The sequence below is a fragment of the Oryx dammah genome, unplaced genomic scaffold, assembly GCF_014754425.2.
Source record: "Oryx dammah isolate SB20612 unplaced genomic scaffold, SCBI_Odam_1.1 HiC_scaffold_27, whole genome shotgun sequence".
NCBI classification, from domain to species: Eukaryota; Metazoa; Chordata; class Mammalia; order Artiodactyla; family Bovidae; genus Oryx; species Oryx dammah.
Genome location: NW_024070211.1, coordinates 131,454,711 through 131,468,279, shown reverse-complemented (window position 1 = coordinate 131,468,279; position 13,569 = coordinate 131,454,711). Strand labels below are relative to the sequence as shown.

Genomic DNA, 13,569 nt, shown 5'->3' with positions numbered 1-13,569 from the left:
CAGTCCTGAATATTCATTGGATGGACCGATGCTGAAGCTGATACTCCAGTACTTTGGCCACCTGATGAGAAGAACTGACTCATTTGAAAAGACCCTGATGCTGGGAAAGATTGAAGGCAGGAGGAGAAGGGGGTGACAGAGGAAGAGATGGTTGGATGGCATCACCAATTCAATGGACATGAGTTTGAGTGAACTCCGGGAGTTGATGATGGACAGGGAGGCCTGGTGTGCTGCAGTCCATGGGGTTGCAAAGAGTTGGACACAACTGAGTGACTGAACTGAACAAATTAAAAAATGCCAGAGAGGGTGGGTGTGGGGAAAAGGGAACCCTCCTACGCTGTATAGGGAATATAAACTAGTGCAGCTACTCTGGGAAAATGGTATGGAGCTTCCTCAAAAAGCTATAAATAGAGTTGCCATAGATCCAGCAGTTCCACTCCTGGGCGTATCATCTGGATAAAATTATAATTCAAAAAGTACCTGCAGCCCCTATGTTCATACATTACAGTATCAAGACATGGAAACAACCTAAATGCCCATGGGCAGATGAATGCGTACAGAAGATCTGTGCGTGTATAGAGTGGAATGCTATCTATTCATAAAAAGGAGTGTTGTTTGCAGCAATATGGATGGATCCAGAGATTATCATACCAAGTGAAGTTGAGTCAGAAGGAGAAAGACAAATACTATATGATATCTTCTGTGGAATCTAAGTTATGACTCAAATGAACTTATCTATGAAACAGACTCACAGGCAGAGAGTACAGACTTGGCGGTTGCCGAGGGAGAGGGAGGGATAGAATGGGAATGTGGGGTTAGTAGATACAGACTATTATATATAGACTGTATGAACAAGTTCCTGCTATATCACACAGCGAACTATATTCAATATCTTGTGATAAGCTATAATGGAAGAGAATATTAAAAAGCATGTATATATGTGTATGTATAACCGAATCACTTTGCTGTATAGCAGAAATTAGCACAACATTGTAAATCAGCTATAATTTTAAAAGGTATATAGAGTATTAAATTTAAATGGAAAGGGTGATGAGCTATGGCATTCAGACTTTTTGAGTATATGTTAAATATTTTTCTTGACAATGAATGTAAGTAGACTGTTGCTTCAAGGAAAACAACTGTTAGTATTTGTTGCCAGTGATAAAAATTTAGTTTTCAAGCAAGAATTACAGTTTCAGAAAACTTGTGTCTGTGAGGTTGACTTTCCCAGTAGTTAGTAGTTTTTATGATGAGGTCAGTGATGATTTTAATAAAAATTACATATATTTTATAAGAAGAGTGACAGATGAAATAACCTAATTTTGTGGAACCATTGCTTTGCAAGTGATCAGTGAATGATGTTGTAAAATCACCCATGGTTTAAAGTTTCAAAGTGCAAAAATAAACCAGTGTATTTTAACATAACAGTACAAAAAGCTTATTGATGTTGCACTATAGTTAATATTTAATAAACTATCACTCATCAAGTTTTGTTGGAATATCAAAGAGTACCTGTAATTTTCTTCCTGTTTCCTAATATATATCTCTGTGTGCCCAGACATTGCCCCTGTACTTTAAGTAACGTACTGTAACAGATTGAATACAAAAGCTGACAAGAGGACTTCTGTGGTGGTGCACTGGATGAGAATCCATGTGCCAGTTCAGGGGGACACAGGTTTGTCTCCTGGTCCCGGGAGCATTCCACATGCCTCGAAGCAGAGTAAGCTCGTGCACCACAACCACAGACCCCATGTTCCAGAGCCTACACACCGCAGCTAGAGAAAGCCCTCCAAAAAGCCCTCACAAAAACCCAGTGCAGCCAAAAATAAATAAATTTTTTAAAAAAGGTCCAACTTAAAAAAAAAAGACATGAGATTTCACCTGTTTTCAGTTAAGCTAGACATTAAAGAGATTTGCAGAAATGTAAACACAATGCGTCTCTCACTGGTTGTTTTTGGTGAAGGGAAAATAGTTATTGTGAGTTTATCTTTGTTCTAAAATAGGTTAAATACTTTGAATTTTTCTAATTTTTAAATTTTAATTTCTAATATGGTAAGTATCTATAGTTATAAATACCACAATAAACAAAAATTGGGTGGGAAGGAAGCCTCAATTTTTAAGAGTAAAGAAGCCCTGAAATAAGAATTTGCTACTGTAAAGAAACTCTTTCAGAGAATTCAATGGCGGTCTCTTTGTTAGTACTTGGCATTTTCACTGCTGTGACCTGGATTTAATTCCTGTTATGTAACGAAGATCCCACAAGATGCTGAGTATGGCTTTTTAAAAAAAAGAGCAAGCAGCTGTTTTATAACTAGGCTATCCAAGTTATTTTGTTCCGTGGTTCCCAAACTTTGCCACACTAAAGTATCACCTAGAAGTTTTTAAAACTCTCAGCTGCCCAGTTCATATCCCATACTATCAAATCAGAATGAAGTTGAGAGCCTTAAAGTCTAACCTTAGGAACTGCTGACTTCAGCTCATCCTTGAATGTTTGAATTCTTTGTCTTTAATTTAATTTGGGAGGTCACTTTATGGTCACCTTAGCTGAGGCATAGCTTTTGTTTACTTGTGCAAAGATGATTCACTAATCCAGTAAGAATTTGTTTGCTTACTTTTTATTGATTTGAACAGTTGATAAATTAATGTATAATTCAGTTTTAAAAACTGTAATAATGGGAAAACCCTCTTTCTATGGTAATGACAAGGGGGGAAAAACACACCCAATAACCACTGACTTTATCTCCTTTGAAAACAGTTGATGGTACAGGTTTCTTATCCCAGAATCACACTTTTGAAATACTAAGTTGTACTGTCTAATTAAGTAGACAGATTTGTGGTCATATGCATTAAAGTTATTTTTAATATTCCTGTGCCTTTAAAATGGTACAGAAAACTGAATGTAAAAGCCGAAATACAGTATCAGGAAACATTCATTAAGCTGATCGAGTGCAGTATCCACTAAAATGTCTCAGGAACCTTGTACCTAGGTATACAACCAAAGCTGCTTACCCCAAGTAAGTACACAGTATTGTGCAGTTAAATCTGAGGCTGAAAGCAATAAAAGTTGGAAAACTCCTGCACTGAGGATTAACTGAAATTGATTTTTAATGTCATATTTAGTTACCAACAAGGTACAGTCATGTGAAGTTTTTTTCCTAATGGAGAGTTGATTTTATTTTTTTCCCCATTTTTAAATGTAAATATGTTTTTAAAATGTTAACAGTGTTGTGTTGGTTTCTGCTGTATGACGACGCAAATCAGCCATAATTGTCCATACCTCTCCTCCTTCCCTAGCTTCCCTTCCTTCCCCTCATCTTATCTCTACAGGTCATCACAGAGCTCCAGACTGGGCTCTGTGTGCTACACAGCACGTTCTCATCAGCTGTCCATCTTACAGTGTATATATGTTGATGTTCCTTTCTCTTTTTGTCCCACTCTGTCCCTTCCCCACTATGCCCACAAGTACAGAATCATGTGAACTTTTATAAACTACTTATTTAAACAGTTTCCTTCCTGTTTGTTTTATTTTAGTGGAATAGTCTCAGTATAATGTCTCCTGACTTGTTCAGGATTCATATTTATCAATGATTGGACATCCAAGAGAGAATACAATGTTCATTTTGTTATTGGTCTTTTTTTTTTTTTAACCACTCAGTGTAGAAAACTCCAAGTTCTGTGACAGTTCAGTTCAGTTTAGTCGCTCAGTTTAGTTGCTCAGTCGTGTCTGACTCTCTGCGACCCCGTGGACTGCTGCACGCCAGGCTTCCCTGTCCATCACCAACTCCTGGAGTTTACTCAAACTCATGCCTCTTGAGTCAGTGATGCCATCCAACCATCTCATCCTCTATCGTCCCCTTCTCCCACCTTCAATCATTCCCAGAATCAGGGTCTTTTCAAATGAGTCAGTTCTTCTCATCAGGCGGCCACAGTATAGGAGTTTCAACTTCAGCCTCGGTCCTTCCAATGAATATTCAGGGCTGATCTCCTTTAGGGTGGACTGGTTGGATCTCCTTGCAGTCCAAGGGACTCTCAAGAGTCTTCTCCAACACCAGAGTTCAAAAGCATCAATTCTTTGGTGCTCAGCTTTCTTCATAGTCCAACTCTCACATCCATACATGACCACTGGAAAAACCATAGCTTTGACTATATGGACTTTTGTTGGCAAAGAAATGTCTCTGCTCTTTAATAAACTGTCTGGGTTGGTCATAACTTTTCTTCCAAGGAGTAAGCATCTTTTAATTTCATGGCTGCAGTCACCATCTGCAGTGATTTTGGAGCCCCCCAAAATAAAGTCAGCCACTGTTTCCCCATCTATTTCCCATGAAGTGTTGGGACCAGATGCCATGACCTTAGTTTTCTGAATGTTGAGTTTTAAGCCAACTTTTTCACTCTCCTCTTTCACTTTCATCAAGAGGCTCTTTAGTTCTTTGCTTTTTGCCATAAGGGTGATGTCATCTGCATATCTAAGGTTATTGATATTTCTCCTGGCAAGCTTGATTTCAGCTTGTGCTTCATCCAGTCCAGCATTTCTCATGATGTACTCTGCATATAAGTTAAATAAGCAGGGTGACAATATACAGCTTTGACGTACTCCTTTCCCGATTTGGAACCAGTCTGTCCTTCCATGTCCAGTTATAACTGTTGCTTGTTAACCTGCATACAGATTTTTCAAGAGGCAGGTCAGGTGGTCTGGTATTCATTCCCATCTCTTGAAGAATTTCCCACAGTTTATTGTGATCCACACAGTCAAAGGCTTTGGTGTAGTCAGTGAAGCAGATGTTTTTCTGGAACTCTTGCTTTTTCAATGATCCAGTGGATGTTGGCAATTTGATCTCTGGTTCTTCTGGCTTTTCTAAATCCAGCTTGGACATCTGGAAGTTCTCGGTTCACATACTGTTGAAGCCTGGCTTGGGGAATTTTGAGCACACTTTACTAGTGTGTGAGATGAGTGCAATTGTGTGGTAGTTTGAGCCTTCTTTGTCATTGCCTTTCTTTGGGGGTGGATGGGGGCCAGTCCTGTGGCCACTGCTGAGTTTTCCAAATTTGCTGGCATATCTAGTGCAGCACTTTCACAGCATCATCTTTTAGGATTTGAAATAGCTCAATTGGAATTCCATCACCTCCACGAGCTTTGTTCATAGTGATGCTTCCTAAGGCCCACTTGACCATCCATGTTGCTGCAAATGGCATTATTTCATTCTTTATAATGGCTGAGTAATACTCCATTGTCTATGTGGCACATTTTCTTTATCCATTTCTCTGTTGATGGATGTTTAGGTTGCTACCACGTCTTGGCTGTTGTAAGCAGTGCTGTAATGAACATTGGGGTGCATATATCCTTTCAGATCATGTTTTTGTTTATACAGTTTTTATTTTTACATTTTTTATAGTTTTTATTACTTTAATCAGACGTTAGTCTCAGTGAAATGAGTTATTGTTTCGCACAATTCAGCGTGAAACTTGTAATGACTTCTTTAAGAAAAGCATTTGTGTAGGGACTTCCTTGGCAGTCCAGTGGTTAAGACTTTGCCTTCCAGTGAAAGAGGCATGGTTCAGTCATTGGTCAGGGAACTATGATCCTACATGCTGTGCAGTGTGGCCAAAAAAAAGGAGCATTTGTTTGTTTTCCCTATCTTCACTTGTAATCTTGGTAATATCAGATGACTAAGATTATAAAAGAGGTTATTTTGTAATAGTTGGGACAAGAAGCAGAATTAGAATGCTTGTATGGATTTGCATGCACAAGCATTTGAGAACTAAGTCTGGGTATTCCAGTTTGTTCACAGACTAATCAGTACATTGGCTAAAGGAATTATATATTTCATACAAAATAGTATCTTTGAGCAAAAAGTATCTTTGGAGTTATCTACATTAAACTTGTTGTCCAGGTTGAGAAAACAGATGCAGAGAAGTTGCATGACTTGGCTAATTTTGGAGAAAGCTTGAAGCTGCTTGCTTTTGTGGATTCAGGAGTCTTTGTATTTGCCAAAAATAGAGGTGGGGACCAGACACCACAAAGTACGAAATCTGTTCTGTGAACTTAGGAGCGATATTCGTTGAATCAGAACAATATGTTGTACGTGATGCAAGGTACAATAAAAAGTAGGCACTCAGTAAAATGTGCCGATTCCTTGAAATGTTGAAGGTTAGTGTGTATGAGAAAGACTAGGAATTCAGTGTTTCAGGTGGGGTTTTTTTTTCCTAAGCAGTTTGGTTCTATTGTTGGTATGTATTTAATAATCATACACAAATTTCTTGTTCTCGTTCTACCTCAGTTTCTGTCTTGCCTACAGCCTCCTTCCCCTTACCCCATTTCCTCTATCTCTCCCTCATGCTCCACCCCAGATATGAGATAAAAACGCTTTGAGGATGACCCTGACTACTAGTTTAAATTTTTTGTTTCTGTTAGTGTAGCTCAAATGTGAATAATGCAATGAGTAGAAATTACAGTAATTATTTTTATGAAAGGTAAAGCTCTTTTTTTGTATTTGGTTATTTATATGGTTCCTTGAATTACAGTCTCCTGAGTGAAGCTTGGAAAGAATAGTTTCAGTGATTTGATTGATGGTTCTTTCTATCTGGGCCACTCAGTTTTAACCTCATGTATCAAGTTTTCTGCTGTTGCAATCAAAGAGAGCTGTTATATCATTATTGTAGCCATCTTTTGGCAACCCATGTTGAAGGAGGATCAGGAGGTCTAGGTGCTTTGCTCTGCCTCTGTGTTAATCTGCTTGGGTTGCCAGGACAAAGTGCCATAGACTGGGTGGCTTAAACAGAAAACAATTTCGCACAGTTTTGCAAGTTAGAAGTCTAAGATTAAGATGTGAGCAGGGGGTTAGTTTCTCCTGAGACCTCTCTTCTTGACTTGTAGATGGCTATTGTCTTCCCTTGTTTTCACATGGCTCTCCTTCTGTGCATGTCTGTGTCATAATCTCCTCTTCTGATTAGGGTGCTAGTAATAAGGATCAGAGCTTTATCTCCAATACCTCCAAATATTCTGAGGTATTGGAGGTTAGGACTTCACATAGGAATTTGTGAAGGGCACCTCAGCTCGTAGCAACCACTAAATGGCTTTGTTTTTGACTTTGGACAAGTTATAGTGGTTTGCACGAAGTGATGCTGACATGTGTTAAGACATTTATGAAGATTGATTATTGTATTGTCAGGAAGTTTGTTTATGTTTTATTTTAGGGCTGGATTTTTATTTGGAATATACTTTTTTTTTTTCTCTCTTTCTTCATGCTGGACCTTTCCTTCTAGAACACAAGTGGTACTTGACCTTTCACAGAAAAGTGAAAGGCCTTTTTTTTCTGAACAAGTTTTATCAACAGATCAGTAAATGGAAATATATTTTCTCCCACCCTCTGTAAAGTCTTTTTGAAAGCTTTATATCTGTTTGTCCATGGATTCGCAAAGAATTGGACACGACTGAGTGAGCTGAACTGTGTTTAGTTTAGTCTTGTTTTTGACATACCTCGTGGCATGTGGGGTCTTAGTTCCCCAGCGAAGTATGGAACCTGGGCCTCCTGAATTGGAAGCATGGATCTTAACCACTGGACTGCCAGGAAGTACCTGTGATGTCTTAAATGAAAGACTAATCTTTTTTTCCTAGCTTTAACAAGTGAATTATTTAAAAGTGTTAGTAACAACATACTGATTGGCTTACATTTGACTTCAGCATTGACTTCAAAATTTTCTCATATTTGTACAGTAGATCCTAGGTTTGGCTTGCATTTGACTTCAGCATTGACTTCAGTATTTTCTCATATTTGTACAGTAGATCCTAGGTTTGGCTCTTGATTAGTGCTTTATATCCGTGTACCCATCACACACTTTAATACCGTCAGCTTTCTGTAACGCTTCATCTGTGGTGGTGGTTTAGTCACTAAGTCGTATCTGACTCCTGTGACTCCGTGGTCTGTAGCCTGCCAGTGTTTCCTTTACTCCATATGAAATTTTTTTCCAGTGGACTAAACTCCTATTTTTTTAAGTGAGGTAAAAGTCGTATAACATAAAATTCACTGTCCTAACCGTTTCAGTGTCCAATTCAGTGCTACTCAGTGTGTTCTCAGTGTTGTGCAACTGCCACCTCTACCTGGTTCCAGATATTTCCATCATCATCAAAGGAAGCTCCATTCCCATTCTTCCCTTTGCCTGCCAACCACTAATGCGCTTTTGTCACTGTGTGTTAACCTTTTCTGGATTTGAGTATACATGAAGGCATATATTGCCAGGAGAAATATCAATAACCTCAGATATGCAGATGACACCACCCTTATGGCAGAAAGTGAAGAGGAACTAAAAAGCCTCTTGATGAAAGTGAAAGTGGAGAGCGAAAAAGTTGGCCTAAAGCTCAACATTCAGAAAACGAAGATCATGGCATCTGGTCCCATCACTTCATGGGAAATAGACGGGGAAACAGTGGAAACAGTGCCAGACTTTAGTTTTTGGGGCTCCAAAATTACTGCAGATGGTGATTGCAGCCATGAAATTAAAAGACGCTTACTCCTTGGAAGAAAAGTTATGACCAACCTAGATAGCATTTTCAAAAGCAGAGACATTACTTTGCTGACTAAGGTCCATCTAGTCAAGGCTATGGTTTTTCCAGTGGTCATGTATGGATGTGAGAGTTGGACTGTGAAGAAGGCTGAGCATCGAAGAATTGATGCTTTTGATCTGTGGTGTTGGAGAAGACTCTTGAGAGTCCCTTGGACTGCAAGGAGATCCAACCAGTCCATTCTGAAGGAGATCAGCCCTAGGATTTCTTTGGAAGGAATGATGCAAAAGCTGAAACTCCAGTACTTTGGCCACCTCATGGGAAGATTTGACTCCTTGGAAAAGACTGTGATGCTGGGAGGGATTGGGGGCAGGAGGAGAAGGGGACGACCGAGGATGAGATGGCTGGATGGCATCACTGAGTCGATGGACGCAAGTCTGAGTAAACTCCGGGAGTTGGTGATGGACAGGGAGGCCTAGCGTGCTGCGATTCATGGGGTCGCAGAGAGTCGGACACGACTGAGTGACTGAACTGAACTGAACTGAAGGCATATATTATGTGACCTTTTATCTTTGGCTCCTTTTGTTTACGTAGTGGTTTTGAGAGTCATCCATGTTGTAGCATATGTCAGCACTTGTTTTTTTGGCTGAATAATTAAGCCTCTTTTCATATGTGTAAAAATCTTTATTCTCATTTGATAGAAATAATAGAAACTAGAATATTAAGATGAATATTAAGATAATTTTACTTTAATAAAATTAGAAATTTGATGATTATAAAGTAAAAAAACAGTAATTTAAAAGTATACTTACCACAGCTGCATTCTTTTAGAATTATTGACAGAGGCATCAAAATTAAAGCCTTCAGTTGAAGTCTGGATGCTGAAACTTAATTGGATTCATGGGATAGCTGAATAAACAGATTCCCTCACCAGCTTTATTGAGGCAGTTGCAGTCTGTTTAATTCATACATACACAGCTTGAAAAGAGAGACAGAATGGTACTCATTGCACTGTTGTCTTTAGTTGCTAAGTTGTGTCCGACTCTTTGTGACACCATGGGTTATAGTGCACCAGGCTCCTCCTTCCTTGGGATTTCTTAGGTAAAAATACTGGAGTGGGTTGCCATTTCCTTCTCCAGGGGATCTTCCCAATTCAGGGAACCCAACCCGCATCTCTTGCATTTAGAGGCGAATTCTTTACCATTGAGCCACCAGGGAAGCCCAGTCTCAGCTCATTACAAATTAACATTTGTTAGGGTCTTCTGGAATTGTTCCAGAGTAGTGGAAATAATACTACATTTATGTTTTATTATTTTGCTATGAACAAAGCTAGTGGGGATGATGGAATTCCAGCTGAGCTGTTTAATTAAAATCCTCAAAGGTTTGCTGTTAAAGTGCTGTACTCAATGTGCCAGCAAATTTGGAAAACTCAGCAGTGGCCACAGAACTGGAAAAGGTCAGTTCGCATTTCAGTCCCAAAGAAAGACAGTGCCAAAGAATGTTCAGACAACCATACAGTTGCGCTCATTTCACATGCTAGCAAGGTAATGCTCAAAATCCTTCAAGCTAGGCCTTAGCAGTATGTGAACCAAGAACTTAAGGTGTGCAAACTGGGTTTAGAAAAGTCAGAGGCGCCAGAGTTCAAATTGCCTACATTCGTTGGATCATAGAAAAAGCAAGAGAATTCCAGAAAAATATTGACTTCTGCTTCATTAACTACACTAGAGCTTTTGACTTTGTGGAACACAACAGTCTGTGGAAAATTCCAAAGAAATTGGAATATCAGACCACCATACCTATCTCCTGAGAAACCTATCTGCCAGTCAAGAAGCAACAGTTAAAACTGGACATGGAACAATGAACTGGTTCAAAACTGGGAAAGGAGTATGTGAAGGCTGTGTATTGTCACCCTGTTTATTTAATTTCTCTGAAGAGTACATCATGCAAAATGCCAGGCTGGATGACTTACAAGCTGGAATCAAGATTGCCGGGAGAAATACCAACAGCCTCATATTTAGAGTGGTATTATCTGCATATCTGAGGCTGTTGCTATTTCTCCTGGCAACTCTAATAGCATAAAGTGAAGAGGAACTGAAGAGCCTCTTGATGAGGGTGAAAGAGGAAAGAGAGAATGCTGGTTTAAAACTCAGCATTCAAAAAACTAAGATCATGGCATCCAGTCCCATCACTTCATGGCAGGTAGAAGGGGAAAAAGTGGAAGCAGTGACAAATTTTATTTTCTTGGGCTTGAAAAAATCACTGTGGATGATGACTGCATCAATTAAATTAAAAGATGTTTGCTCCTTAGAAGGAAAGCTATGACAAACCTAGAGAGCAAATTAAAAAGCAAAGGAATCACTTTGCTGACAAAAGTGTATATAGTCAAAGCTATGGTTTTTCCAGTAGTCATGTATGGATGTGAGAGTTGGACCATAAAGAAGGCTGAATTCTGAAGAATTGATGCTTTTGAACTGTGGTGCTAGAGAAGACTCTTGAGAGTCCTTTGGACTGACTGCAAGGAGATCTAACCAGTCAACCCTAAAAGAAATCAACCCTGATATTCTTTGGAGAGACTGATGCTGAAGCTCCAAAACTTCAAGAGCCGGCTCACTGGAAATGACCCTGATGCTGGGAAAGATTGAGGGCTGGAAGAGAAGGGGCAGCAGAGGATAATATGGTTGGATGGCATCACCGACTCAATGGACGAGTTTGAGCAAACTCTGGAATGTAGTGAAGGATAGGGAAGCCTCATATGCTGCAGTCCATGAAGTTGAAAAGAGTTGGACATGACTTAGCAACTGAACATAACAACCACAACAACATGTTTTATTTCTCAAATTAAGAAAAATTCATTTAATTTCAAAAGTTTGTCGGTGCTGGGTCTTCGTTTCGACACGTGGGCATATCTCGTTCCTGCACATGGGCTTGGTTGCCCCAAGGCATATGGGATCTTAGTTCCCCGACCAGGGAGTAAACCCAAGTCCCTTGCATTACTGGACCTCCAAGAAAGTTCCTATTTATTTTTGGTATCGTGAGAGTCAGTACTTAACCTCCCCACTCCCACCTTTCTTCCTCCATTTCCTTTCTGTTACCATTATCAGATGGTTTCAGGAGACACAAGGATGTATTAAGTAGTACTGATTTTCATCCAGAGGAAATCACAAATTTATTTTCAGGTCCTTAATTTAGTGTCTTGAATTAAGAAAGGCAAATGTAAGAATATAGAAAAATAGTCATTGCTCTTTTTGTAATAAAAATGCAGAAATGCTAATACCCTTTATGTATTTTTCATGATCTGATTTTTAAAATCAGATGTGATTGATTTTATGCTTGAAATGTGTTTTTAATTCATGCACATTTGAATTATTGGAATGTAAATTTAATTGGAGAGCTCTAAATTTGAAAAACTAAGCCCCTGACATTTTTTTCTTCAGATGTTAGCCTAATATTACCTGTATGGAAATGCAGATGTACATACTGAGAAATAATGTTTCTATGGTTGTTATTATTTTGAGCCTGAAATTAGATAGACATACTTTTAGTATTCATATAAAATAACATAGTTTATTCTGCTTTTTATACTTGTCCTAAGAAATTTAAGAGGATAGAAATGAAGCTTAAGGTTTTTTTTAAATGACTGTTGTATAAAATGAGGGTCTTAAAATAAACTTAAAATGATCTGTTTTATTATCAAACGTGATGAAAACTTCATTTTAAAAATGTGAACAGTTCTCAATGATTATATCTTCCTTCCCCCTGCAGTTTAGCCACCCTACACGTACAAAATACACTTGCCCCAAACTCTTAAAGACAGATGTTTCCTTCCACCAGGCTAAATTTTACAACAAATACTTATTAAATTATTTATTCATTCTTTTTTGGGGGGTGCTGTGCTGGGTCTTCATTGCTCTGCAGGCACTGTCTCTAGTTGGGGCAAGCAGGGGCTATTCTAGCTGCTGTGCTCAGGCTTCTCATTGCAGTGGCCTCTCATTGCAGAACACGGGCTCTAGGGTGCTTGGGTCTCAGTAATTGCAGCACATGGACTCAGTAGTTGCAGTTCTTGGACTCTGGAGTGTGAGCTCAGTAGTTGTGGCTCACGGGCTTAGTTGTCCCATGGTATATGACATCTTCCTGGACCAGGGATTGAACCAGTGTGCCCTGCATTGCAAGTGGATTCTTAACCACTGGACCACCAGGGAAACCCCTACAACAAATACTTACTAGCACTTAATCTGTGAATTGACCTTTTTTCAAATTGTAACTGGTTTCTGCCATTAAGTCAAATAGTTCATTTTGTAAATAGGTTGACTAAAAGCTAGAAATGGTGCATATTAGAAAAAGGTACAGGAATGTAAAAAAAAAGTTCATTTAAAAATGTTTTCTGGTAGTGTTATAGTGCTGACATTTGTAGTGAAAGTACTTTTTCCTTTCCCAGGTGTCATAGAACGAAAACATCGCCATGGCTACAGAAATTGGTTCTCCTCCGCGGTTTTTTCATATGCCAAGGTTCCAACACCAGGCACCTCGACAACTGTTTTATAAGCGACCAGATTTTGCACAGCAGCAAGCAATGCAGCAGCTTACCTTTGATGGAAAACGAATGAGAAAAGCAGTAAACCGAAAAACCATAGACTATAATCCATCTGTAATTAAGTATTTGGAGGTAAGTTCAGTTAATGATGACCAAACTTTGGTTTTTTAAAAAGAAAAGTTTTAAAATGTAGGGTAATGAGTATACCTGTGTTTTTTGCATTAGCAGGATGAAATAACATTTCAAATGAGGCCAGTAACCTCAGTTAAATAGAGTACTGGGTGGGGTTTTTTTTTCCCTCTGAATGCATGAATAATCTCAAAAAATTTTAAAGACTCTAGTTTAAAAATACACTTTGTTCTAAAGGTTCACAACATATATCAGAAGAGAGTACTTTTGTTCCAATTGTAAAGCACTCATTAAACTTGTAGTGTACGTAAAATGTTGAGATTACCATCATAAGGATATTTGTACGAGAACATGTGTTCAGAATAGTGATGTGTATGTCCAGTACACTGGACTCTCCAAGGCCCTCAAGGAA

At 38.9% G+C, this 13,569-nt stretch overlaps 1 protein-coding gene across 4 annotated transcripts in view; it reads left to right on the top strand.

Annotated features, from left to right (window-relative positions):
- WDR33 (WD repeat domain 33) overlaps positions 1 to 13,569 on the top strand; it is a 117,088-nt gene that overhangs the window by 41,917 nt on the left and 61,602 nt on the right. For all 4 annotated transcript variants that reach the window (XM_040227793.1, XM_040227794.1, XM_040227795.1 and 1 more), the window contains exon 2: positions 12,933 to 13,160. In XM_040227793.1, coding sequence (XP_040083727.1) covers positions 12,957 to 13,160 — 204 coding nt within the window. In that variant the 5' untranslated portion in view covers positions 12,933 to 12,956. The remainder of the gene's footprint in view (positions 1 to 12,932; positions 13,161 to 13,569) is intronic.